Source organism: Scyliorhinus torazame, chromosome 30, assembly GCF_047496885.1.
Source record: "Scyliorhinus torazame isolate Kashiwa2021f chromosome 30, sScyTor2.1, whole genome shotgun sequence".
Taxonomy (NCBI): Eukaryota; Metazoa; Chordata; class Chondrichthyes; order Carcharhiniformes; family Scyliorhinidae; genus Scyliorhinus; species Scyliorhinus torazame.
In genome coordinates, this window is record NC_092736.1 from 27,000,759 (window position 1) to 27,025,365 (window position 24,607).

General features: G+C 47.3%; 1 protein-coding gene across 4 annotated transcripts in view; it reads left to right on the top strand.

Moving 5' to 3' along the window:
• Positions 1–24,607, top strand: part of ptpn9a (protein tyrosine phosphatase non-receptor type 9a) — a 278,081-nt gene that overhangs the window by 179,300 nt on the left and 74,174 nt on the right. For all 4 annotated transcript variants that reach the window (XM_072493042.1, XM_072493040.1, XM_072493041.1 and 1 more), the window contains one exon: positions 18,519–18,838. In XM_072493042.1, the coding sequence (XP_072349143.1) occupies positions 18,519–18,838 (320 nt within the window). The remainder of the gene's footprint in view (positions 1–18,518; positions 18,839–24,607) is intronic.

Below are 24,607 nucleotides of genomic sequence, written 5' to 3' on the forward strand. Positions count from 1 at the left end.
ACTTCTTCTACCGTAATCTGTGCTCCCAGTCCCACCCTTTCCTGCTCTTCCACCTTGGGAATTTCCACCCGATCCAAAAAATCCATCATTCTCTCCCTCCCATCCGGGGGTTGAGCTTCATACAATTTTTTATAAAATGTCTTGAACACTTCATTCACTCTCTCCGCCCCCCTCTCCATCTCTCCTTCCTCATCCCTCACTCCCCCTATTTCCCTCGCTGCTCCCCTTTTCCTCAATTGGTGTGCCAGCAATCTGCTCGCCTTCTCCCCATATTCATACTGTACACCCTGCGCCTTCCTCCATTGTGCCTCTGCAGTGCCTGTAGTCAGCAAGTCAAATTCCACATGCAGCCTTTGCCTTTCCCTGTACAGTCCCTCCTCCGGTGCTTCCGCATATTGTCTGTCCACCCTCAAAAGTTCTTGCAGCAACCGCTCCCGTTCCTTACTCTCCTGCTTCCCTTTATGTGCCCTTATTGATATCAGCTCCCCCCTAACCACCGCCTTCAACGCCTCCCAGACCACTCCCACCTGAACCTCCCCATTGTCATTGAGTTCCAAGTACTTTTCAATACATCCCCTCACCCTTAGGCACACCCCCTCATCCGCCATTAGTCCCATGTCCATTCTCCAGGGTGGGCGCCCTCCTGTTTCCTCCCCTATCTCCAAGTCTACCCAGTGTGGGGCATGATCCGAAATGGCTATAGCCGTATATTCCGTTCCCCTCACCTTCGGGATCAATGCCCTACCCAACACAAAAAAGTCTATGCGCGAATAGACTTTATGGACATAGGAGAAAAACGAGAACTCCTTACTCCTAGGTCTACTGAATCTCCACGGGTCCACACCCCCCATCTGCTCCATAAAATCCTTAAGCACCTTGGCTGCTGCCGGCCTCCTACCAGTCCTGGACTTCGACCTATCCAGCCTTGGTTCCAACACCGTGTTAAAGTCTCCCCCCATTATCAGCTTTCCCGTCTCTAGGTCCGGGATGCGTCCTAGCATTCGCCTCATAAAGTTGGCATCATCCCAGTTCGGGGCATACACGTTTACCAAAACCACCATCTCTCCCTGTAATTTGCCACTCACCATCACGTATCTGCCCCCGTTATCCACCACTATAGTCTTTGCCTCGAACATTACCCGCTTCCCCACTAATATAGCCACCCCCCTGTTTTTCGCATCCAGCCCCGAATGGAACACCTGCCCCACCCATCCTTTACGCAGCCTAACCTGGTCTATCAGTTTCAGGTGCGTTTCCTGTAACATAACCACATCTGCTTTAAGTTTCTTAAGGTGTGCGAGTACTCGTGCCCTCTTTATCGGCCCGTTGAGCCCTCTCACGTTCCACGTGATCAGCCGAGTTGGGGGGGCTTCCCACCCCGCCCCCCCCTTGCCGGTTAGCCATCATCTTTTTCCTGCTTCTCACCCAGTTCCCACGCAGCTGTATCACCCCCAGGCGGTGCCCCCCCGCCCATCCTCTCCCGTACCCACTCCCCCCTTTCCCCAGCAGCAGCAACCCAGTAATTCCCCCCTCCCACCCCCCCCCCCCCGCTAGACCCCCCGCTAGCGTAATTACTCCCCCCATGTTGCTCCCAGAAGTCAGCAAACTCTGGCTGACCTCGGCTTCCCCCCGTGACCACGGCTCGCACCGTGCGACGCCCCCTCCTTCCTGCTACTCTATTCCCGCCATAATTATCATAGCGCGGGAACCAAGCCCGCGCCTCTCCCTCGGCCCCGCCTCCCATGGCCAACGCCCCATCTCCTCTCCCTCCCCACCTCCCCCCATCACCACCTGTGGGAGAAAGAAAAGTTACCACATCGCAGGATTAGTATATAAAACCCCTCTTTGCCCCCCACATTCGCCCCACCACTTTGTCCAAACGTTCTTTTTCATACTCCACTCATTCCAGTTTTTCTTCTACAATAAAAGTCCACGCTTCATCCGCCATCTCAAAGTAGTGGTGCCTCCCTTGATATGTGACCCACAGTCTTGCCAGTTGCAGCATTCCAAATTTTATCTTCCTTTTGTGAAGTACCGCCTTGGCCCGATTAAAGCTCGCCCTCCTTCTCGCCACCTCCGCACTCCAGCCTTGATAAACGCGGATCACCGCGTTCTCCCATTTACTGCACCGAGTTTTCTTCGCCCATCTAAGGACCATTTCTCTATCCTTAAAACGGAGGAATCTCACCACTATGGCTCTGGGAGTTTCTCCTGCTCTCGATCCTCGCGCCATCACTCGGTACGCTCCCTCCACCTCCAACGGACCCGTCGGGGCCTCCGCTCCCATTAACGAATGCAGCATCGTGCTCACATATGCCCCGACGTCCGCCCCCTCCACACCTTCAGGAAGGCCAAGAATCCTCAGGTTGTTCCTCCTTGCGTTGTTTTCCAGTGCCTCCAACCTCTCCACACATCGTTTCTGGTGTGCCTCCTGTATCTCCGACTTCACCACCAGGCCCTGTATATCGTCCTCATTCTCGGCTGCTTTCGCCTTCACGACCCGAAGCTCCTGCTCCTGGGTCTTTTGTTCCTCCTTTAGCCCTTCGATCGCCTGTAGTATCGGGGCCAACAACTCTTTCTTCATTTCCTTTTTTATCTACTCCACGCAGCATTTCAAGAACTCTTGTTGTTCAGGGCCCCATATGAAACTGCCACCTTCCGACGCCATCTTGGTTTTTGCTTGCCTTCCTTGCCGTTGTTCCAAAGGATCCGCTGCAATCCGGCCACTTTCCTCTCCTTTTTCCATCCGTGTCCAGGGGGAACACCCTCCTGGTTTACCGCACGGTGTTTTTAGCCGTTAAAATTGCCGTTGGGGCTCCTATCAAGAGCCCAAAAGTCCGTTTCACAGGGAGCTGCCGAAACGTGCGACTCAGCTGGTCATCGCCGCACCCGGAAGTTCTTCATTGCAGTGTTAATGTAAGCCTACTTGTGACAATAAAGATTGTTGGTACAGATTAACCCCAACCATTGCTCTGTGCACACTTCAGTCCAGAAGCATAGTTATTGATTGGAACAGTGGCCTACTCTATGCCATGGTCCACTGGTCCACCCACGTCGACGCTACCACCAAGAAAGCACAACAGCGCCTATACCTCCTCAGGAAACTAAGGAAATTCGGCATGTCCACATTAACCCTGACCAACTTTTACAGATGCACCATAGAAAGCATCCTATCTGGCTGCATCACAACATGGTATGGCAACTGCTCGGCCCAGGACCGCAAGAAACTTCAGAGAGTCGTGAACACCGCCCAGTCCATCACACGAACCTGCCTCCCATCCATTGACTCCATCTACACCTCCCGCTGCCTGGGGAAAGTGGGCAGCATAATCAAAGATCCCTCCCACCCGGCTTACTCACTCTTCCAACTTCTTCCATCGGGCAGGAGATACAGAAGTCTGAGAACACGCACGAACAGACTCAAAAACAGCTTCTTCCCCACTGTCACCAGACCCCTAAATGACCCTCTTATGGACTGACCTCATTAATACTACACCCTGTATGCTTCATCTGATGCCAGTGCTTATGTAGTTACACTGTACATGTTGTGTTGCCCTATTATGTATTTTCTTTTATCCGCTTTTCTTCTCATGTACTTAATGATCTGTTGAGCTGCTCGCAGAAAAATACTTTTCATTGTACCTCGGTACACGGGACTAAACAAATCCAAACCAATCCTACCGTATCAGAACAATGTAGTCAGACCGTCGTCAGAACTGTCGCCAGAGCAACACTCAAGATGATCCTGGTTATGTTGCAAGTTGCTGTCCCTGCAACTGGGAGGATTTTGTATTAATCTACAGTTCACATGGAATTCCAGCCATGCACATCACTTCTTCCTGTTGGTAGATTTTCTGGAGAACACTTTGACCTTAGAATTGAGCCCCTGGTATTCAAACTTTCAGTACAGAGTTAATACCAGGGTTGTCAATGTACAGAATAATTAGCCAGCGTAACTGCCACATCTATAATAGCTTCCACTGCAATTCATCCAGTTGTTTCCTTGATACCGACATGATAAAAGTTGCAACGCACTGCAAAACGTAGAAGTTACTTGTCCCTTTTCAACTAGAATAAGACATTTTCATGAAATATGTTTTTGTGGCTTCTACAAATTAGCTCCAATTGCTAGTCTGTAAATTTGTCAGTGTTAAAACAAACTGATTTACTTTTCTGGTTAATTGAGGAGTCCTACATAAACAATTACTGAAAATTACAACACATGGACTGGAAGGAGATGTGATACATTGGTTAGACAATGGAATACTCTCCATTGTCTTTAAAACTCTGACAAGTGATTGTTGCCTCTGGGCTCAGTCTGGCCGGACAAATATCCATCAGCTAACTGATAGTGAATGTGGAAAATGGGATTTAATAAGTAAGACAGAATGCTTTCTAGAAGGATAACATAACACAGTGGTTAGCACTGTTGCTTCACCAGGGTCCCAGGTTCGATTCCCGGCTTGGGTCACTGTCTGTGCGGAGTCTGCATGTTCTCCCTGTGTCTGCGTGAGTTTCCTCTGGGTGCCCCGGCTTCCTCCCACAAGCCCTGAAAGACGTGCTGTTAGGTAATTTGGACATTCTGAATTCTCCCTCCGTGTACCCGAACAGGCGCTGGAGTGTGGCAACTCGGGGCTTTTCACAGTAACTTCATTGCAGTGTTAATGTAAGCCTGCTTGTGACAATTAAAAGATTATTATTATTAAAAACGGGAAAAGTTTATTTCAACATAAGTCAATAAATGGAATACATCATCGTCATGTCTTTAGTGCAGTTGTATGGTATGGGAGAGATTCCTTGACACCAAGGCTTGTTGGAGCATCGGATGCTTTGTCACAGGGTGTATTTGAGGCAGAGACTATTGCTTCTTTTAAAAGAAAATTGATCAACAATTGGAGCAGAGAAAGAGAGAGGGCAGTGCAGGAATTGGAACTGGATTTACATGACTTGAACAAAGAACTGGTACAGGCAGGACGGAATGAATGGCTGTGATTGCTACGTTTTTTCCTAGCTCCAGAATTTGCCCTTCCCAAAGGACCGAAAAGACTTGGGAGCGTTAGTTTGAGATGCCTATAGGGCATTGGGCCACTGTGCTGATATGATAAAGTGCAGGAAGTCAGTTTCTGTTCCTTTGAGCAAATTTGGGAGGATACGGTTGAAATACCTTAAAATAGAAAAATACTAGCGTCAGTGAGTTCTTGCAAAACACAGGAACAAGATGTGATAAATTGCAGTGGGAAAAATCTAGCAATGCCTTTCGTTAGACAATCTTCAGTCAGTCAAAAATGCCTGATCAGATAAATAACATCCTAAGAAACAGGAGCATTGTGGCTGATTATATTATGGCCTTAATTCTACTTTCCTGCCTGCACCTCATAACTGTTACCTCACTAGTTGATCAAAAATCTAACTCCGTCTTGAATATATTCATTGACCCAACCTCCATTGCGCTCTAGAGAGGAGAATTCCAAAGACAAACAGCCCTCTGGGAGAATAAATCTCTCCATCGTCTCAAGTCTTAAATTGGAGACCACTTTAAACTGTTCTCTGCTGCCTATTCTAGATGCCCTTCCGAGGGGAAACATCCTCTCAGCATCTACCCTGTCAACTCCCCTCGGAAGCAGATACCTTTCAATTGGATTAGCTCTCATTCTTCTAAACTCCAATAAGCATAGGCCCAACCTGCTCAACCTCGTCTCATAACACGGCCAGGAATCAGCCGAGTGAACCTTCTCTGAATTGCTTCCAAGGCAAGTATATCACTCCTTATGTAAGAAGACTAAAACGGTATACAACATGCTAGGTGTGGTCCCACCAAAGATCTATACTGTTCTAGCAAGACTTCCTTCTTTTATATTCCATACGTTTATACGTGCAATAATGGTAAACATTCCATCTGCCATCCTTTTTAAAAAAAATCTTTTTTAGAACATTTTTTTCCAATGGAGGGGCAATTTAGCGTGGCCAATCCACCTGCCCTGCACATCTTTGGGTTGTGGGGGTGAGACCCACGCAGACACGGGGAGACTCCACACGGACAGTGACCCGGGGCCAGGATTGAACCCGGATCCTCGGCGCCGTGAGGCAGCAGTGCTAACCACTGCGCTGCCATGCCGCCCCATTCCATTTGCCATCCTAGTTACTTGCTGCATTCTATCCTTTTGTGATTCATGTACTGGGACATCCTGATCTCTTTGTACCACAGAATTCTCCAGCATTCTGCCATTTGAATAACTTTCTACTCTTTGTACCAAAGTGGAAACTCCACAATTTTCCGCATATCATTCCATCTGCCGTTTTTTTTGCCCATTCGCTTAAATATCTATAACCCTTTGCAGACACTTTATATTCTTTCCACAACTTGCTTTCCTTCCCATCTTTGTACGGCCAGCAAATTTGACTCCAATACAGTTGGTCCCATCATCCAAGTCATTAATATAGATTGCACATAGTTGATCCCTGTCAGCAATTCACTCCAGTTTGCCAACCTGAAAATGACTCCTTTATCCTGAGTCGGTTTCCTGTTAGTTAACCTATCTTCTAGCCAAGCTAATATCCTCCAACACTGTTAGCTCTTCTCTTGTGTAGCAATGGATTTGGACCACAATGTATTTTTGCTTCAGATTGGCGAACGGGCATGTTTCCTTTTAATTGATGCCCGTAAAATCTTGAAGGTTCATCCTGTACGTCTAACTTGGCTGTTGGGATGGACCCTGTTTTTGTCAAACAAAAGTGATGAGGCTGCACAGTGATTAGCACTGCTGCCTCACGGCACCGAGGACCCGGGTTCGATCATGACCCCGGATCACTTGTCAATTTGCGCCGGAGACACCAATAAGGGTGCCCCTTTTAACAGGCATCCCTCAATTGTGTGATGGATAATGGGGTGGTGTACACAAAATCGGGTTCCTTGCGATCCTGTGACGTGTGCTGGGTGGTGACTGGATTCATGGGGTTGTGTGCTGCCTGTGCAATCGGTGGTGCGGTGCTTTCCTTTTCGGGGCCTGGAGGGCTCTTTTGTGATTTTCGGTATTTTCTACATACCTATAGGCAGTTCCATTGAGTTCCTGCCAATCGGGGCCATCTTCCTGGTCTAAATTTGGTCCAAAGGTATTCTGAAACCATTTTGCACTGAGAGCAGTGACTGTAACCTTGAAATTTGCTGCCTGCATTTGGCGTGGTCGACTGAACTCTGCCTTTGTTCCATTATGGAGTGCTCGTAAAACTGTCTTCAAGTCAACGCATTGCTTCTTTAACTATTCTACCTGTTGTTCGTCTCTTCTCTTACCAAGACTGCGTGTTGTGTATCCTGGTCGCCTTACCGTATTGTATCTGAAAGCTGCTTAGGTGGCCTAAACAAGATTGGTGTGCCCGTTTGACATCAGCCATCTCCTTGTCTTTTGCTGCTAGCTGCTCCCGGAGTTGCTCATTAACTTTTTCACACTTGCTAACGTTTCCCTCACTCTTCTCCTCTTTCTCTACAAGCTGTCTGCGGAGCGTTCTCATGACCTCCTCTGTGCCTCGCAATTGTGCCAGACAGGACACGATTGCCATCAGCTTATGAACTTTCCCTAAACTCTTCTTGTGTATCTCGGTTAGGTTGTCCCACCAAGTTTGTCCTATACTACCAGGACCTGACTCTTCATTCGAACAAAACTCAGACCAAAGGGGCCATCCTTTCCCCTTTAAGTATTTCCTTAGTTCCTCTTTCCATATGGGACACTGCTCTGCTCTACTGGTCGCTGCGGCCTCGGGTTCCTGTGGGTTGATAAGACTTTCCATTGCCTTTGCTGCCATTTCTACTGGTATCTCTTTTCTGTATCCTAAATTTGGGATGGGGGAATAGGGCGGCGATGCAAACAGCGGGTATAGCCTAAGCTATTTTCCGATTTACAAAACTCCCGATAGTTTTACGCAACAAAATCTAACGTGTTTACCTTATATCCCTGTTAGTCCGCATGCAAATTACTACACACTTCCGAATCTTGGAGGTTTGATCAATATGGGTCTTACACTTGTGGTTTCTTTCACTTTTCCAATTGGGTTTCTAATTCACCGTTTTATGGGTTCTCTCGGAGTGACAAATTCACTTCTAGTTTGAGTCCCACCAGAGTCGCCAATAACTGTTGCCAATTTGCACCGAAGACGACAATAAGGTTGCCCCTTTTAATATTGAGTGATATTGCTTTTCAGAGTCGCCAGGTATCAGATGATACCACCACAAGGTTCAACCGGATATTGATCAAAGACCCAAAGTCAGTTAGTTCAAGTTCAATAATGGTTTATTTTCACACTTAATTAGGAAAAATTAGAAAAGAGATGTTTTTAAAATAAAATAAAAATGATAATTCGGGCAGAATTAACAGTCACTTGGGATTATGTGGATCTGTTTTGTGAAAGCTAACATGAAAAATAGTGCTTAGCTAACTTGATTGATTGTTTTGATGAGGTAACAGAGACAGTTGATGCTGTCCGCGTTCATGGACTTGCGAAAGACATTTGATAAAGTGCCGTACAAACAGATGCGTGAACAAGGTTAGAGCCCATGGAATGAAAGGAACAGTAGCAGCATGGATATGAAAGTAGCTGAATGACCGGAAACAGTAATAATGAACAGTTGTTTTTCAGACAGGGAGAGGTATATAGTGGGATTCCCCAGGGATGGATATTAGGACCTGCTTTTCCTGGTATATATCAATGACCTAGACTTATGTGTACAGGGGCACAATTGCAAAATTTGTAGATGACATAAAACTTGAAAGTTTCGTGAACTGTGTGGAGGATAGTGTAGAACTTCAAAGGGGCATAATTGATGGAATGAGCAGACGAAGTGTAATACTGAGAAATGTGAAGTGATTCATTTGGCTAGGATGAATAAGGCTAGGCAATAGAAAATAAAGAGTACAATTCTAGAGAAACAGGAGAAGAGGAACTTGAGGTTATATGTGGGTAATTAATTGAAGTTGGCAGGGCAGATTGAGAAACCGGTTAATGAGACATACGGGCTTTATAAATAGGGGTATAGAGTACAAAAGCAAGCACGTTATGTTAAACCTGTGTGAAACACTGATTCAGCCTTAGCTGGAGTCCAGTTCTGGGCACAACACTTTAGGGAAGAATGTGATTGCGTTAGAAAAGGTTCAAAAAAGATTCACAAGAATGGTTCCAGGGATGAGGAACTTCAGTTACATGAATAGATTGGAGAATCATAGAATTTACAGTGCGGAAGGAGGACATTCGGCCCATCGAGTCTGCATCGGCTCAGGGATTTGGCGGAGCTGTTCAAATTCACGAGGTGCCTTGACGGGGGCAGCACGGTGGTGCAGTGGTTAGCACTGCTGCCTCATGGCGCTGAGGACCCGGGTTCAACTCTGACCTGGGTCACTGTACGTGTGGAGTTTGCCCCTTTTTCCCATGTCTGCATGGGCCTTGCCCCCAAAACACAAAGATGTGCAGGGTAGGTGGATTGGCCACGTTAAATTGCCGCTTAATTGGAAATAAATAATTAGATACTCTAAATTCATTTTTTTAAAATGAGGGGCCTCGACAGAGTAGATGAGGAGAAAATGTTCCCATTGGCGTAAGGTTCAAGAACAAAATGACAATGATCGAAGGTGATTAGCAGAAGAACCAAAGGTGACATGAGGAAAATCATTTTTTTTTTACACCGCAAGCTGTTAGGATCTAGAATGCACTGAGAGTTTGACCGCGGCAGATTGACTCCTGCCTTTCAAAAGGGAATTGGATAATCATCTATAGAGAGAAAATTTGCCGTGCCTTGGGGAAAAGGCCAGGGGAGTGGGACGAGGTGAGTTGCGATTGCAAAGAACTGACGCAGACACAATGGGTCTCCTCCTCGTGCTATCGCCCTACGCTGAATCTAAGACTGGAGGCAATATTCATCCCTCAATCAACAGCACAAAAACTGATTATCTGGTCATTATCACATTGACGTTTGTGTGAGTTTGTTGTGCATACATTGGCTGCTGCATTTCCTACATTGCACCAATGGCTGCACTTCAAAAGCACCTCATTGACTGTAAAGCACTTTGAGACATCCATTGCTTGTGAAAAGTGCTATTGAAATGCAAGGCTTCCTTTCTTTCCATTGCTACCTGGGACTAAAGTTTTCAAATTTAAATCCGAGTTCTCAGCTTGCAGATTTGCAGGAGTTGTGTTCAGCCCCATGGAACTTTGGTTAAAGGCAAGGGTATTTCCCTCGTTGTAGTAGATAATTATCTGTCTGCTACAGAGAGCAGCATCATTTGGGTCTTTGTCCCTGCTGAGCACATAACAGGAAGTGAGAGAAACTGTATATTTGATAAAACCAGCATCATTTTCCAATAAATTCGAAATGCCATGTGCTGTTTTGCACACTTGAGACATTGACTAGTGATTGGACAAAGATGATGTCGAAATGCAAAAAAATTACAGATGCTGGAAATCTGAAACAAAAACGGAAGATGTTAGTCATCTAATCAGGCAGTGTCCGTGGGAACAGGAGTTAAGTTTTGGGTCTGACATTCTTTGTCAGCAGGTTTCTGTGCTGAGGACTGTGGTATGCAATTTTTTTCTTTATAGCTGTAACATTCACCGGTTTTAGGGGTAAGAGTTCGTAAGCAGCCAGTTCCATACTCTGAATCCATGTGTCACAGTGCTACTTGTGTCGCAAGATGAGCACATTTATGTGGTTGACTGACCAAGTGAATTAGGTGGACGTCATTTTGTTATCTTGACAGCAAGTCCTGTGAAAGAGCGACTCTGCGCAGGCTGTCAGCTGTGTGGAAGTTGGGTCACTGATGCAGCTGATGTCTGTAGGACGACGCTCCAATCAGCTTTGCGATAGTCCAGCGCCGATCTGAAATACTGAATGCAGCTCTTCCCACTTACTGTCCTGTGCTGCTGGTTCCTGTCGGAGAGCTATTTATTTTTCATAACTTAGCTCTCTGAACCCAAAGACATTGGGGTGAAATTCACTATAGCGTGAACTTCACACGAGGAGCTTGTGTAAAATCCGCTCAGTCATACAGAAGCAGACACAGGAAAGTCTGCAAAAGACAATTGAAAGATTATTATTATTATTAATAATAATAAATACAGTAGAGATTGGATAAATGCACTCCCTACTTCAGCCTGTACAGATCTCTTACGTATCTAGAAATTGATGTTTCTTCACTCTCCCATCGTGCCTGAGGGCAGGTTATTTCCCCTCTTTGCACTCTGAGGAGAGGGCAGTTATTTCCCCTCTTCTCTCTCTCTCTCTCTCTCTTTCTCTCACTCCTCTCCTCCTCCTCCTCCTCCTCCTCCCCCCCCCCCCCCCCCCCTCCCATTGGTGTGACCCTGTAGGATTAGATCACCCTCTGACAACCTTGGCCACCTGACCATTATTCATTATCTTTGACAGTGGGTGTTAGCAGACCCTTTAACCAGAGGCAGCACCCTGGGTGCCTTAGCCACCACACGCACAAACATGCACACACCCTATGCAGAGTTATTGAATAGCCCTTCAATTGTTTTAATAAGCCTAAACTGAAATCTGCCGTCAGTTATGTGATAATATAATAATCGCTTATTGTCACAAGTAGGCTTCAATGAAGTTACTGTGAGGCTTCCGGGTGCGGCTATGCAGAGCTAGGTCGCATATTCGGCAGCTCCTGCTTGGAACGGACTTTTGGGCTCTTTTACAGGGCCCCCACGGCATTTGTTTGACATTTCCCGGTGTGGGAAGAAGGCTGCAATATTCCCCCGACAGTGTCCCCCAGGAAGGGTATGTCTCTGGGTTGCCAGACACGGCAGAAAAAGTAAAAGATTTGGCTGCAACTGCAGGATAAACAGGGCCTCTTCCAGCATGCAGGCGGGGGAAGGGCAAGCTTAAAGCTGCAAGCTGACCTGAGGGCCTGTATCAAAAGTGAATTCTAACAGCAGAGGGAACAACTGTGAAAAGACCTCATCAAGGCCACTGAAGGGACTTCCGGTTGCGGTGATGCCTAGCTAGCCGCACGCTTCGGCGGCTCCAGCTCCGACGGACCTTCGGGCTCTTTTAAGAGCCCCAACGGGGAATTTTTCGACGACACAACCCGGTGTGGGGTGTGTGAGAAGGGAGTCCCCCCCAAACGAAGGAGGAAAAAAACGGCGGCGGCGGCTGCAGCGCGAGGAATCGTCGACCAAAGGGTCAGAAAGAGAGAAGTACAAGATGGCGGCGGAGAAAGCACAGGCGACATGGGGGCCTGAGCAGGATGAAATTGTGAGACGGTGCGTGGAGCTGCTGAAGAGGGAGGTGCTGACCCCGTTGCTACAGGCAATTGAGGGGCTCAAGGAGACATTAAAGACCCAGGAGACAGAGCTCCGCGTGGTGGAGCAGAAGGTGACAGATATTGAGGACGAGATCCTGGGCCTGGCGGTTAAGACACAGGCGCACGAGGCACTTCATAAAAAGTGTACTGAAAGGATCGAAGTCCTAGAAAATGGAGCGCGAAGGAAGAACCTTCGGATGCTGGGTCTCCCTGAGGGTGTGGAAGGAGTGGACTGTGGAGCGTACGCAAGTACGATGCTGAGCTCACTGATGGGTGCTGAGGCCCCTACGGGCCCCTTGGAGGTGGAGTGGGCAAATCGGATTCCGGCGAGAAGACCAAAAGCGGGAGAACCACCCAGGGCGATAATCGTGCGATTTTACCGCCTTAAGGATAGAGAAGAGGTCCTGAGATGGGCTAAAAAGGTGCGGAGTAGCAGATGGGAGAATGCAGTGGTACGGGTATACCAGGATTGGAGTGCGGAGGTGGCGAGAAGGAGGGCGAGCTTCAACCGAGCCAAAGAGGTGTTGCATAAAAGGAAGGTGAAGTTCGGGATGCTGCAGCCGGCAAGACTATGGGTCACGTATCAGGAGAGACACCATTATTTCGAGACGGCGGAGGAAGCATGGACCTTCATCAAAGAAGAGAAATTGGATCGGAACTGAGGGACTGATGCTGCAGGAAATGTTATTGTTAATGTTATGGTTGAAGTTAATTGAGAAGTAAACAGGGAAGGGGGGAGACATTGGGGAAATGTGGGCGCCGGTGAGGGGGGAAAGACGGGACATAGTTGGAGAATGGGGAGGGGGAGGGGAAAGGGAGCTGCGCCATAAGAGGCAGGTCAGGTAAAGGGATGTTCCCGCGCCAGAAAGAATAAGGCGGGAAGACAGGCGCAAGGCGGATGGGAGTTCCCCACACGGGGGGGTCGAGGAGTGAGCAGGAGTAGCCGGGGTCAGTTGAAGTCAGCTGACTTACGGAAGTAATATGGGGGAGCAATCATGCTAGAAAGAGATCTAGCGGGGAGGGGGGGAGGGGGGAGGGACAACTGGGTTGCTGCTGCGGAAATCCAAAAAGAAATGGCTAAAGAGTGGGTGGGCGGGGATGGTGTGTGACGCTGGGGGAGCGAGCGGGAGCGCGGAGGCGGGATATGGGACTGGCCTAGAGAAGGTAATGGCTAGTCGACACTGGAGGGGGGCAGGTAGCCCCCTAGTGAGGCTGATCACGTGGAACGTGAGAGGCCTGAACGGACCGATAAAAAGGGCCCGAGTGCTCGCGCATTTGAAAAGACTAAGGGCAGACGTGGTTATGCTCCAAGAGACGCACCTAAAGGTGGCGGACCAAGTTAGGCTAAGGAAAGGATGGGTGGGACAGGTGTTCCACTCAGGACTGGACGCAAAGAATAGAGGGGTGACCATTTTGGTGGGGAAACGGGTAGCATTTGAAGCAAAGAACATCGTAGCAGATAGCGGAGGTAGATATGTAATGGTGAGTGGCAGGCTGGAGGGAATGGAGGTCGTGTTGGTTAATGTGTATGCCCCAAACTGGGACGATGCGGGATTTATGAGACGGATGCTGGGGCGTATACCGGACCTGGAGGTAGGAAACTTGATTTTAGGAGGGGACTTTAATACGGTGCTGGACCCGGGGCTAGATAGATCCAGCTCAAGGACCGGAAGAAGGCCGGTAGCGGCCAAGGTACTTAAGGGGTTTATGGACCAAATGGGGGGAGTGGATCCATGGCGATTTCTTAGACCTAGGGCTAGGGAGTATTCCTTCTTCTCCCATGTCCATAAAGTGTACTCCCGGATAGATTTTTTTGTTTTGGGAAGGTCGTTGATCTCTAGGGTGGAAGAAGCTGAGTACTCAGCCATAGCGGTTTCGGATCATGCCCCACATTGGGTGGACCTGGAATTAGGAGAGGAAAGGGAGCAGAGAACACTCTGGCGATTAGATGTGGGACTGATGGCGGATGAGGGAGTGTGTGCAAGAGTGCAGGGGTGTATTGAGAGATACCTGGAGGTCAATGACGACGGCGAGGTCCCTGTGGGAGTGGTATGGGAAGCACTAAAAGCGGTGGTCAGAGGAGAGCTGATCTCCATTGGGGCCCACAAAAGGAAAACAGAGGCCAAGGAAAGGGAAAGATTACTGGGGGAGATTTTAAGGGTGGATAGGGAATTTGCAGAGACCCCGGAGGAGGAATTGTACAGGGAGAGGAGACGACTCCAGACGGAATTTGACCTTCTGACCACCAGAAAGGCGGAGGTACTGTGGAGGAAGGCACAGGGGAGGAGGTATGAATATGGGGAAAAGGCTAGTCGCCTGTTGGCTCATCAATTGCGAAAGAGGGCAGCAGCGAGGGAGATGGGAGGAATTAGAGACGAAAGGGGAGACACGGTGCGAAGGGCAGGAAAGATAAATGAGGTGTTCAAGACCTTCTATGAGGAACTGTATAGGTCTCAATCCCCAGAGGGAGAGGAGGGGATGCGGCAGTTCCTGGACCAATTGAGGTTCCGGAAAGTGGAGGTGGTAGGCCTGGGGGCACCGATTGGGGTGGACGAGGTTATTAAGGGACTGGGAAGCATGCAAGCAGGGAAGGCCCCAGGACCAGACGGGTTCCCGGTGGAGTATTACAGAAAATATGTGGACTTGTTGGCCCCGTTGATGGCGAGGACGTTCAATGAGGCCAGGGAAGGGGGGACTCTACCCCCGACGATGTCGGAGGCGACGATATCGCTAATTTTGAAGAGGGACAAAGATCCGTTGCAGTGCGGGTCCTATAGACCTATTTCACTATTGAACGTGGACACCAAATTGCTGGCAAAGGTACTGGCATCGAGGATAGAGGACTGTGTCCCGGGGGTGGTGCACGAAGACCAGACTGGATTCGTAAAAGGGAGACAACTGAATGTTAACGTGCGACGACTATTAGGGGTGGTAATGATGCCCCCAGTGGAGGGGGAGGCAGAGATAGTGGCGGCAATGGACGCAGAGAAGGCATTTGATAGGGTGGAGTGGGAGTATTTATGGGAAGTCTTAAGGAGGTTTGGGTTTGGGAACGGGTTTATTAGCTGGGTTAGACTTCTTTATGGGGCTCCAACGGCAAGCGTAGTTACAGGTCGACATAGATCGGAGTATTTCCGACTATATAGGGGAACAAGACAGGGATGCCCGCCGTCTCCATTGTTGTTCGCGTTGGCAATTGAACCTCTGGCCATGGCGTTGAGAGACTCCAGGAAATGGAGAGGGGTGATTAGAGGGGGAGAAGAACACCGAGTCTCGTTATACGCGGATGACCTATTGTTATACGTGTCGGACCCAGCGGGGGGATGATAGAGGTTATGCGAATTTTGAGGGGGTTCGGGGATTTCTCGGGATATAGGCTAAACATGGGGAAGAGTGAATTATTTGTGATACATCCAGGGGACCAGAGTAGAGAGATAGAAGGCTTGCCTCTAAGGAAAGTGGAAAGAAACTTCCGATACCTGGGGATTCAGATCGCTAGGAGCTGGGGAACCTTGCACAGACTTAATCTGACACGGTTGGTAGAACAAATGGAGGACGACTTCAAGAGGTGGGACATGCAGCCTCTATCGCTGGCGGGCAGGGTGCAAGCAATTAAGATGATGGTCCTCCCGAGGTTCTTATTTGTATTTCAATGTCTCCCGAAACTAATCACCAAGACCTTTTTTAATAAAATAGACAGGAGCATCACGAGCTTCGTGTGGGCAGGGAAAGTTCCGAGAGTAAGGAGGGGGTTCCTTCAGCGTAGTAGGGACAGAGGAGGATTGGCACTACCGAACTTGGGCGATTATTATTGGGCCGCCAATGTGGCAATGATACGTAAATGGATGATGGAGGGTGAGGGAGCGGCGTGGAAAAGACTGGAGAGAAAGTCCTGTAAAGGGACGAGTTTAGAGGCGCTGGTGACGGCGCCGCTACCGATCTCACCTAAAAAGTTTACCACGAACCCGGTGGTGGCGGCAACATTGAATATCTGGGGACAGTGGAGGCGACAGAGAGGGGTGCGGGGAGCCCTGGTGGGGTCCCCAATCAGGAACAACCATAGGTTCGCCCCAGGAAGAATGGATGGAGGATTTCAGAGCTGGTACCAGTTGGGAATTAGGAGGGTGGGAGATTTATTTATAGATGGGACTTTTGCGAGCTTGGAGCATTGGAGGAAAAGTATAAGTTGCCCCGGGGAAATTTCTTGAGATATATGCAGGTGAGGGCGTTTACTAGACAACAGGTGAGGGAATTTCCGTTGCTCCCGACACAGGGGATACAGGACAGGGTGCTTTCAGGGGTGTGGGTCGGAGAGGGCAAGGTGTCAGAGATTTACCGAGAGATGAGGGAAGAGGGGGAGGAGTCGGTGGGCGAACTAAAAGGAAAGTGGGAAGAAGAACTAGGGGAGGAGATAGAGGAGGGTATGTGGGCTGATGCCCTAAGCAGGGTAAATTCCTCTTCCTCATGCGCCAGGCTTAGCCTGATTCAATTTAAGGTGCTACATAGAGCACACATAACGGGAGCAAGATTGAGCAGGTTCTTTGGAGTGGAGGACAAATGTGGGAGGTGTGGCGGGAGCCCGGCAAACCACGCACATATGTTTTGGGCGTGCCCGGCACTGGAAGGGTATTGGAAGGGAGTGACGGGAGTGATTTCGCGGGTGGTGAAGGCCCGGGTCAAACCAGGCTGGGGGTTAGCTCTATTTGGAGTTGCGGAAGAGCCGGGAGTGCAGGAGGCGAAAGAGGCCGATGTCGTGGCCTTTGCGTCCCTCGTAGCCCGGCGCAGGATCCTACTCATGTGGAAGGAGGCGAAACCCCCCGGACTGGAGGCCTGGGTAAATGATATGGCGGGGTTCATTAAACTGGAGCAGATAAAGTTTGCCCTGAGAGGATCGGCTCAAGGGTTCACCAGGCGGTGGCAGCCATTTCTCGACTACCTCGGGGAACGTTAGAGGGAAGACAGATGACCAGCAGCAGCAACCCAGGGGGGAGGAGGGGGGGGGGGGGTTTAGTTTAGTTTAGGTCAAAGATAAAGGGGTTTTGTTACTTGTATTGTTAAAAATTTCTGTATTGTTATTGTTGCGTTTGCTTTGTAAGAGGGGAAAAATTGTTGTTTGGGGAAAAAAATTTCAATAAAACATATTTTTTTTAAAAAATGAAGTTACTGTGAAAAGTCCCAAGTCGCCACATTCCGGCGCCTGTTCTGGGAGGCCAGTACGGGAATTGAACCCGCGCTGCTTGTCTTGTTCTGTATTATAAGCCAGCTGTTTAGCCCACAGTGCTAAACTAGCCCCTGCTTGTGAACTGATGACCAATCCTCCAGGGGGAGCCACTCTCCGGTGACTGTTTTTGTGGCTGGTATGGTCCCCTTCACTTAGTACATCCTCATTTGAAACGGGCAGTCGTGTACATCCACCAAAAAGCAATAATCCTTTAGTCATTCCCATTACCTCAATTTGAAAGTTGCCAATTAGAGCATCATAAAGTACGCAATTTATTTTGGGCAGAAACTGCCAATGAATTCTAGAAATTGTATACTATCAGTTTGGAGATCAGGAGGTTGTGTTCCAACATTTCACTGTGCTCAACTGCTCAGTAATAATCTTTATTAATGTCACAAGTAGGCTTACATTAACATGTAATGAAGTTACTGTGAAAATCCCCTAGTCACCACATTCCGGCGCTTGTTCGGGCACACTGAGGGAGAATTCAGAATGTCCAAATTAACTAACAAGCAAGTCTTTTGGGACTTGTGGGAGGAAACCGGAGCACCCGGAGGAAACCCACGCAGACACGGGGAGAATGTGCAGACATCACACAGACAGTGACCCAAGCACACAATGGTCCATACGTGTATCAATTTGAATCAATAACCTGGGATTTCTAATTAGATTCAATATTCCACAACCTCACCCTAGTGAGAGGGATAAATATTACAAATGCCCTTTAAGAGGAAGCAGCTGCACTATTGAATTAACTGAACTGTTGTATGGAAAACTGGCAGCATGGACATCTTGCACTAGGCATGGTTAGGAGAGCTAAGAGAACTGATTGAAAGTTCCTCTCACTCAGCTGGCAGATTACAGCAAATCCAAACTTCTTCTGGTCTGCAGACGCATGTACATTACACCGGACATCACATATAGCAGGCAAATGACATTCTTCCAAGTGCAATCACTCTAATCTGTAAGGACGCTGTTGACTGTCTTTTGTTTATATGTTGCAGGTGCAAATGGTGAAGACGCACGAGTTGAAACAATATCTGCCCAGGGACTGCCTGCCAGAGCATTTAGGTGGGACGCTGAAACTGGACCATTCCAGCTGGAACAAACAGTTTTTAACCTCGCCAAATGGGCACAGTGACTCGCTGGACGAGCTCATCACAGGCTTCCCGCGGGATGAAGTGTCCGTACATGTGCCAGGATTGGAAGGGATGACAGTGGAAGAGCTGTTGGACCACGTCAATACCGTGCAGAAAAGGGGGATCTATGAGGAATACGAGGACATCCGACGGGAAACACCGCCAGGCACATTCAACTGCTCATTGTTAGTTCAGTGTCTGTTTGCATGTAAACTCAAAGGGACAAGGTTAAAAGGGTTAAATCACGAGGACAGGTTGCATAGCCGAGCCTTGTTAGTCTCTTCAGTTTAGAAGATTAAGAGATGATCGAGTTGAGGTGTTTAAGATGATTAAAAGGTTTTGATAGATTCGGGAGCGAAAGAGAAAAACTGTCTGCAATTGTCGGAGTCCAAATCAAGAGAGTATAACTCTAAATCTGGGCTGTTCGGACTGATGTCAGGAAGCACCTTTAGACAAAGGGTGGTGGATATCTGTGTTCTATCAAAACAAGCTATTGAGACTAGACCAATTAAAAGTTTTAAAACTGAGACCAATAGTTGTTTGTTAAGGTATTAAGGGATATGGGACCAAGGTGGGTAGATGGTGTTAATATAGAGAACAGCCACGATCTAAGTTAATAATAATAGTAATCACTTATTGTCACAAGTAGGCTTCAATTAAGTTACTGTGAAAAGCCCCTAGTCGCCACATTCCGGCGCCTGTTCGAGGAGGCTGGAACGGGAATTGAACCCGCGCTGCTGGTCTTGTTCTGCATTACATGCCAGCTGTCTTAGCCCACTGTGCTAAACCAGCAGAATAGACGTGAGATAAATGGCCTCCTTCTGTTTCTCTGTATTGTAGTCATGTAGGAATAGGCAGGCAATGATGTCGTACTGCGCCTTAGCAACAATTGGCCACAACCTGGTGTGCCTTAAAATTACAAACTACAATGAGTAACCCTTTCTATTAATATTTTGGTTCATTGTTCAAAGTAGCAGTCTGCCACGGTGAGGTAGGAGGGTGTGTAGTCTGTGCCTTTCATTCACATATGGTGAGTTTCTGATTTTAAACCATCGAATGGAGGAAAAAGTTTGGAATGAAGAGCGGAGAAAGGAAAATTTGGCTATCGTGGTCAATTACAGGTCAGCAGTGGCAAAGGTCGAGGTCAGCTCAGTTGCCTGCTCTCTGCTGGAAGAATGGTAGAGACTATGTAAAGTGAAAGGAGGAAATGTTTCCCAAGTTGCTTGATGTGTACAGTACTCTGTGTACAGTGAATAAGTGGTGCACAGCAAAGTACGCAGTGCGTTAAGCGGCATACTGCCAGAAACGGAGTGCGTAATGGGTGTACCATATACAATATCATCTGTAAATTCAATTTCACGTCATGAAACTGAACTAAATCTGATTCTGTCCATCACTGTTTTCAATCTGATACAATATGGAAATCTCTGCTACAGCTGGTTGTTTGCATTGCAGGGAAGCTATTATCTGAAAAATTCTGCAATAGATTTGCAGACATAGCCACTCCCTGCTGCAGGTAAAGAAACAGTTGCCATGGTACCTGTGTACTGGTAAACCTTTAACACTCTATAAGAAATAGAATATTCAATTTGGAAATGAAGTCATTAAGTTCGTACATCCCTCAATGTTGTAGTGTAGGGATATTACAATAACATTTCACAATACAGCATGCACAGAATAAGAGCAAAAACTGCATTGGCAGTCAGAGCACTTCCTTTTTGACTAGGCCAGCAGTATCTATAATCTCTACTTCAAAATTATCTGATGTAACCCCACGTTATTTAAATTCAGTTAGCGCAGCATGGTGATGCAGTGGTTAGCGCTGCTGCCTCACGGTGCCGAGGACCCGTGTTCAGTCACACCCCGGGTCACTGTCCGTGTGGAGTTTGCACATTCTCCCCGTATCTGCGTGGGTCTCACCTCTACAACCTAAAAAGATGTGCAGGGTAGATAGATTGGCCTAAATTCCTCCCTAATTGGGAAAAAAAAGAATTGGGTACTCTAAATTTAAAAAAAAAAGGGTAATTCAGTTATCATTAGCAGACTGTGCTGAACTCCCTCAGTAATAACGTTGAAGATTTATATATTGGGTTTCTGCACTGTAGGCACTCCCTCCACCTCCTTAAACATAGGTTTAGTACACTGGGCTAAATCACTGGCTTTTAAAGCAGACCAAGGCAGGCCAGCAGCACGGTTCAATTCCCGTACCAGCCTCCCCGAACAGGCGCCGGAATGTGGCGACTAGGGGCTTTTCACAGTAACTTTGTTTGAAGCCTACTTGTGACAATAAGCGATTTTCATTTCAACTTGCTGTGTTGGGATTTGAACTCCTGACCTCAGTTGCTGATCAAGTTCTATAACCAGGGCAGCACGGTAGCACGGTGGTTAGCACAATTGCTTTACAGCGCCAGGGATCCAGGTTCGATTCCCAGCTTGTGTCACTGTCTGTGCGGAGTCTGCAAGTTCTCCCCGTGTCTGCGTGGGTTTCCTCCGGGTGCTCCGGTTGCCTCCCACAAGTCCCAAAAGACGTGCAGTTGGGTGAATTGGACATTCTGAATTCTCCCTCAGTGTACCCGAAAAGACGCCAGAGTGTGGCGACTAGGGGATTTTCACAGTAACTTCATTGCAGTGTTAATATAAGCCTACTTGTGACAATAATAAAGATTATTATTATACTAGGCTGCTGCATCCTCGATATTCGCATTAGATGCATATTTGCAGCAGTTGTGGGGAGCTTTGGAACAGATTAAACCAGGTGCTGGAAAGCTGTACTTTTGTGTGCTGTTGAGACCGTTGCGGCTGATTAACGCAATCATATCAAGTCTTTTTATCTGTAATAATTTCAACTTGTGTAGGAATATTTGCAGTAGAATAAGTGTGCGATACTTCACATTGTCATAGTTTACATCCATTTGCTGAGATGCTCTTGATCTGTTCACAGGATTTTGTGTACAGACTGCTGAACCAAAAACGTGTATGGCAGTGGTCCATTTAACATTCAAATCAAAGCTGTTGGGTGTGAGGCTAGAGAGGGCAGCAGGAGGGGGCTTTGTTGGTTCATTCAACTTAAGAACTTCTCGATCTGGAAAGGTCAGCGGAGGAAGAAGTGGGCCTGCCGTTCAAGTGTATTGCTGATGCTATGTTGTTGTGAAATGAGATAGAAAGTGTTGAAAGAGAGACAAAAGCAAGGACAGAGAATTATAGAATCCCTACTGTACAGGAGGAGGCCATTTGGCCCATTGAGTCTGCACCGACCCTCTGAAAGAGGGTCGCCAGGCCCATTCCACCATAACCCCACCTAACCTGCGCATCCTTGGATACTATGGAGCAATTTATCATGGTCAATCCACCTAACCTGCCTATCTTTGGACTTGTGGGAGGAAACCGGAGCACCCGGAAGAAACCCACACAGACACGGGGAGAACGTGCAAACTCCACACAGAGGGTCACCCAAGTTTGGAATTGAACTGGGTTTCTGGCGTTGTGAGGCAGCAGTGCCAACCACCATGTCGCCCTATGTCACCAATGGAACATTTAATCTATAATGGTTTAGTTCTGTGTTAGAATAAGTAGATATAAAGGCGGCATGGTGGCACAGTGGTTAACACTGCTGCCTCACAGCGCCGAGGACCCGGGTTCGATCCTAGCTCCAGGTCATTGTCTGTGTGGAGTTTGCACATTCTCCTCAAGTCTGCGTGGGTCTCACCCCCACAACCCAAAGATGTGCAGGGTAGGCGGATTGACCACACTAAATTGCCCCTTAATTGGAAAAAGAATGTATTGAGTACTTTAAATTTATTTAAAAAAAGGATAGGTAGATATATATTAGTTTCTGCAGAATCTCACAAATCAGATTTAGGAAGACCAAAGTGGCATGCAAAATATTTGCATCATTCATAATTTAAGCTGTTTAATTTGTGCCTAACAGGATATTACGTCGGTTGTGTTTGATATGAGTGTGAATTTTCCTTAATTGAGAGCCACCAGTGTAATTAAAATAAGCCCACAAATCTCCAATTACCTGTTTCTTCTTTTTGATATAAATTTAGAGTTCCCAATTCATTTGTTTTCCAATTAAGGGGCAATTTAGCATTTTTATATTTGTGCACTTTAGTTGTGGTAACTAACAGAAGCTATAGAACATGTAGCAACGCCGTGATGTATTCACACGTCCATAAGGCACGTGTAGTGTGATGCATCATGGAATGGCAGGAGGTATATGTCCACGACTGTCCACGCAGCAGAACTGTCAGCTGAGCCATTGGGGGACACGCCAAAGGAGGAAGTACTTCCTCAGGTAGAAACTAAAGGCAAGTAGACACATGCACTCCCACCTCGTGCCAGCTTATTTTTAAGCAATGGTTGTCCCAGGGAAGCTGCTTGGTGAAAGGTGAAAATAATTATTTGTTTAAAATAAAACCTTCCATGTAGCCTGCAGTTAGACCTGCTTAATTGAGAAACACTTGACTCAGTGTTGCACATTAAAAATCTGGACTGATGAAAGATTAATGCATTGTCAGTTGTCAACTGGTAATAACCAGATTGTATAAAGTTCACAAAATCAATTTCAGCATATTGGCAATCAATATTTTTATTATCTATGGTTGTGGGAGTGAGACCCACGCAGACGTGGGGAGAATGGGCAATCAGTGACCCAGGGCCGGGATCGAACATGGGTCCTCGGCGGCGTGAGGCAGCAGTGCTAACCACTGCTCCACCGTGCTGCCCCTCTTTTGACTATGTTAAAGGATTATCAGAGCACAGATCCCGTCTCTCAGATACTGAGCATCAAATTGCTGTTGAAATTGAAGTTTGTGAATGTTTTGATATTTCAGTTTGACTGTATGCCAGGTTCTTGAGTTGCTGCACAGCTGCTTGAAGTGACAATGTGTTAAGTTCAGGTTTTGAATATAGAGTAAGTAGCTAGTCAGTGGTACCTTCTTCCATTCCTGTAAATTATTGTGCAAATGAACAAACACTTTAAAAGATCCCAGTGCTTATTATGCACTGCTCAATCTGTCTCTCTCTGTCCCAGTAAGCTGACGTATGCGGCTGATTGTAACTCCAACTGATTATGGTGCCTTTATCAGCATGTGCTTGGCACACTAAAACTTTGAACAGCTGAGGCAGCTTTAGGGGCTCTGAGGTTGAGCCCAGAAAGCAGTGGATACTCAGAGGATTGAGATCGGGAATCTTCCCTCCCTCTGCAGCAACAGTCTGGCGCATTCGTATTTTGAGCCAATTAATTTCATCCAGTTTCAGGAGCATAGTGTTCATAGTAGATCAGCAACAATCTTTTTATTCATTCACAGGATATGTGTGTCTCTGGCAAAGTCATCATTTATTGCTCATCTCTAATTTTCCTTGAAAAGGGAGCATCTTTGAATGTAACTGAGTGGCATGTTGGGTCACATGGAGATCAGTTAAGAGTGAATAACATTACTGAGAGTCTGGAGTCACATCTCGGCAGGATCGGATAAGAACAACAGATTTCCTTTCCTAAAGGAACTAGGAAAGATTTTTCTGGCAATCATGATCACCATTGGTGATGCTAGCTTTGTATTCCAGATGTTTTAAATTAGCCGACTTTAGATTCCAAGCTGCCATGGTGGGATTTGAACTCATGTCTCCAGATCATCAGTCCAGGCCTCTGGAATACTACAGGTTGAGCATCCCTTATCCGAAATTCTGAAAATCGAAAATTCCAAAATACACACTTTTTTAGAGCACTGACGTGATATCACGAGTGGGAAATCCCACATGCACCACAGATGCACAGTTCCCAACATGCTACACATGTGCAGTATATTCCAAAATCAGATACACAGTCGGTCCCAAGCATTTCGGATGAGGGATTGTCAACCTGTAGTCCGAGAACATTGCCATCAAACTAGTGTATCATTATTTATGTAGCATTTAATGTAATGAAATATGCCAAGGTAGTTCACAGGAGT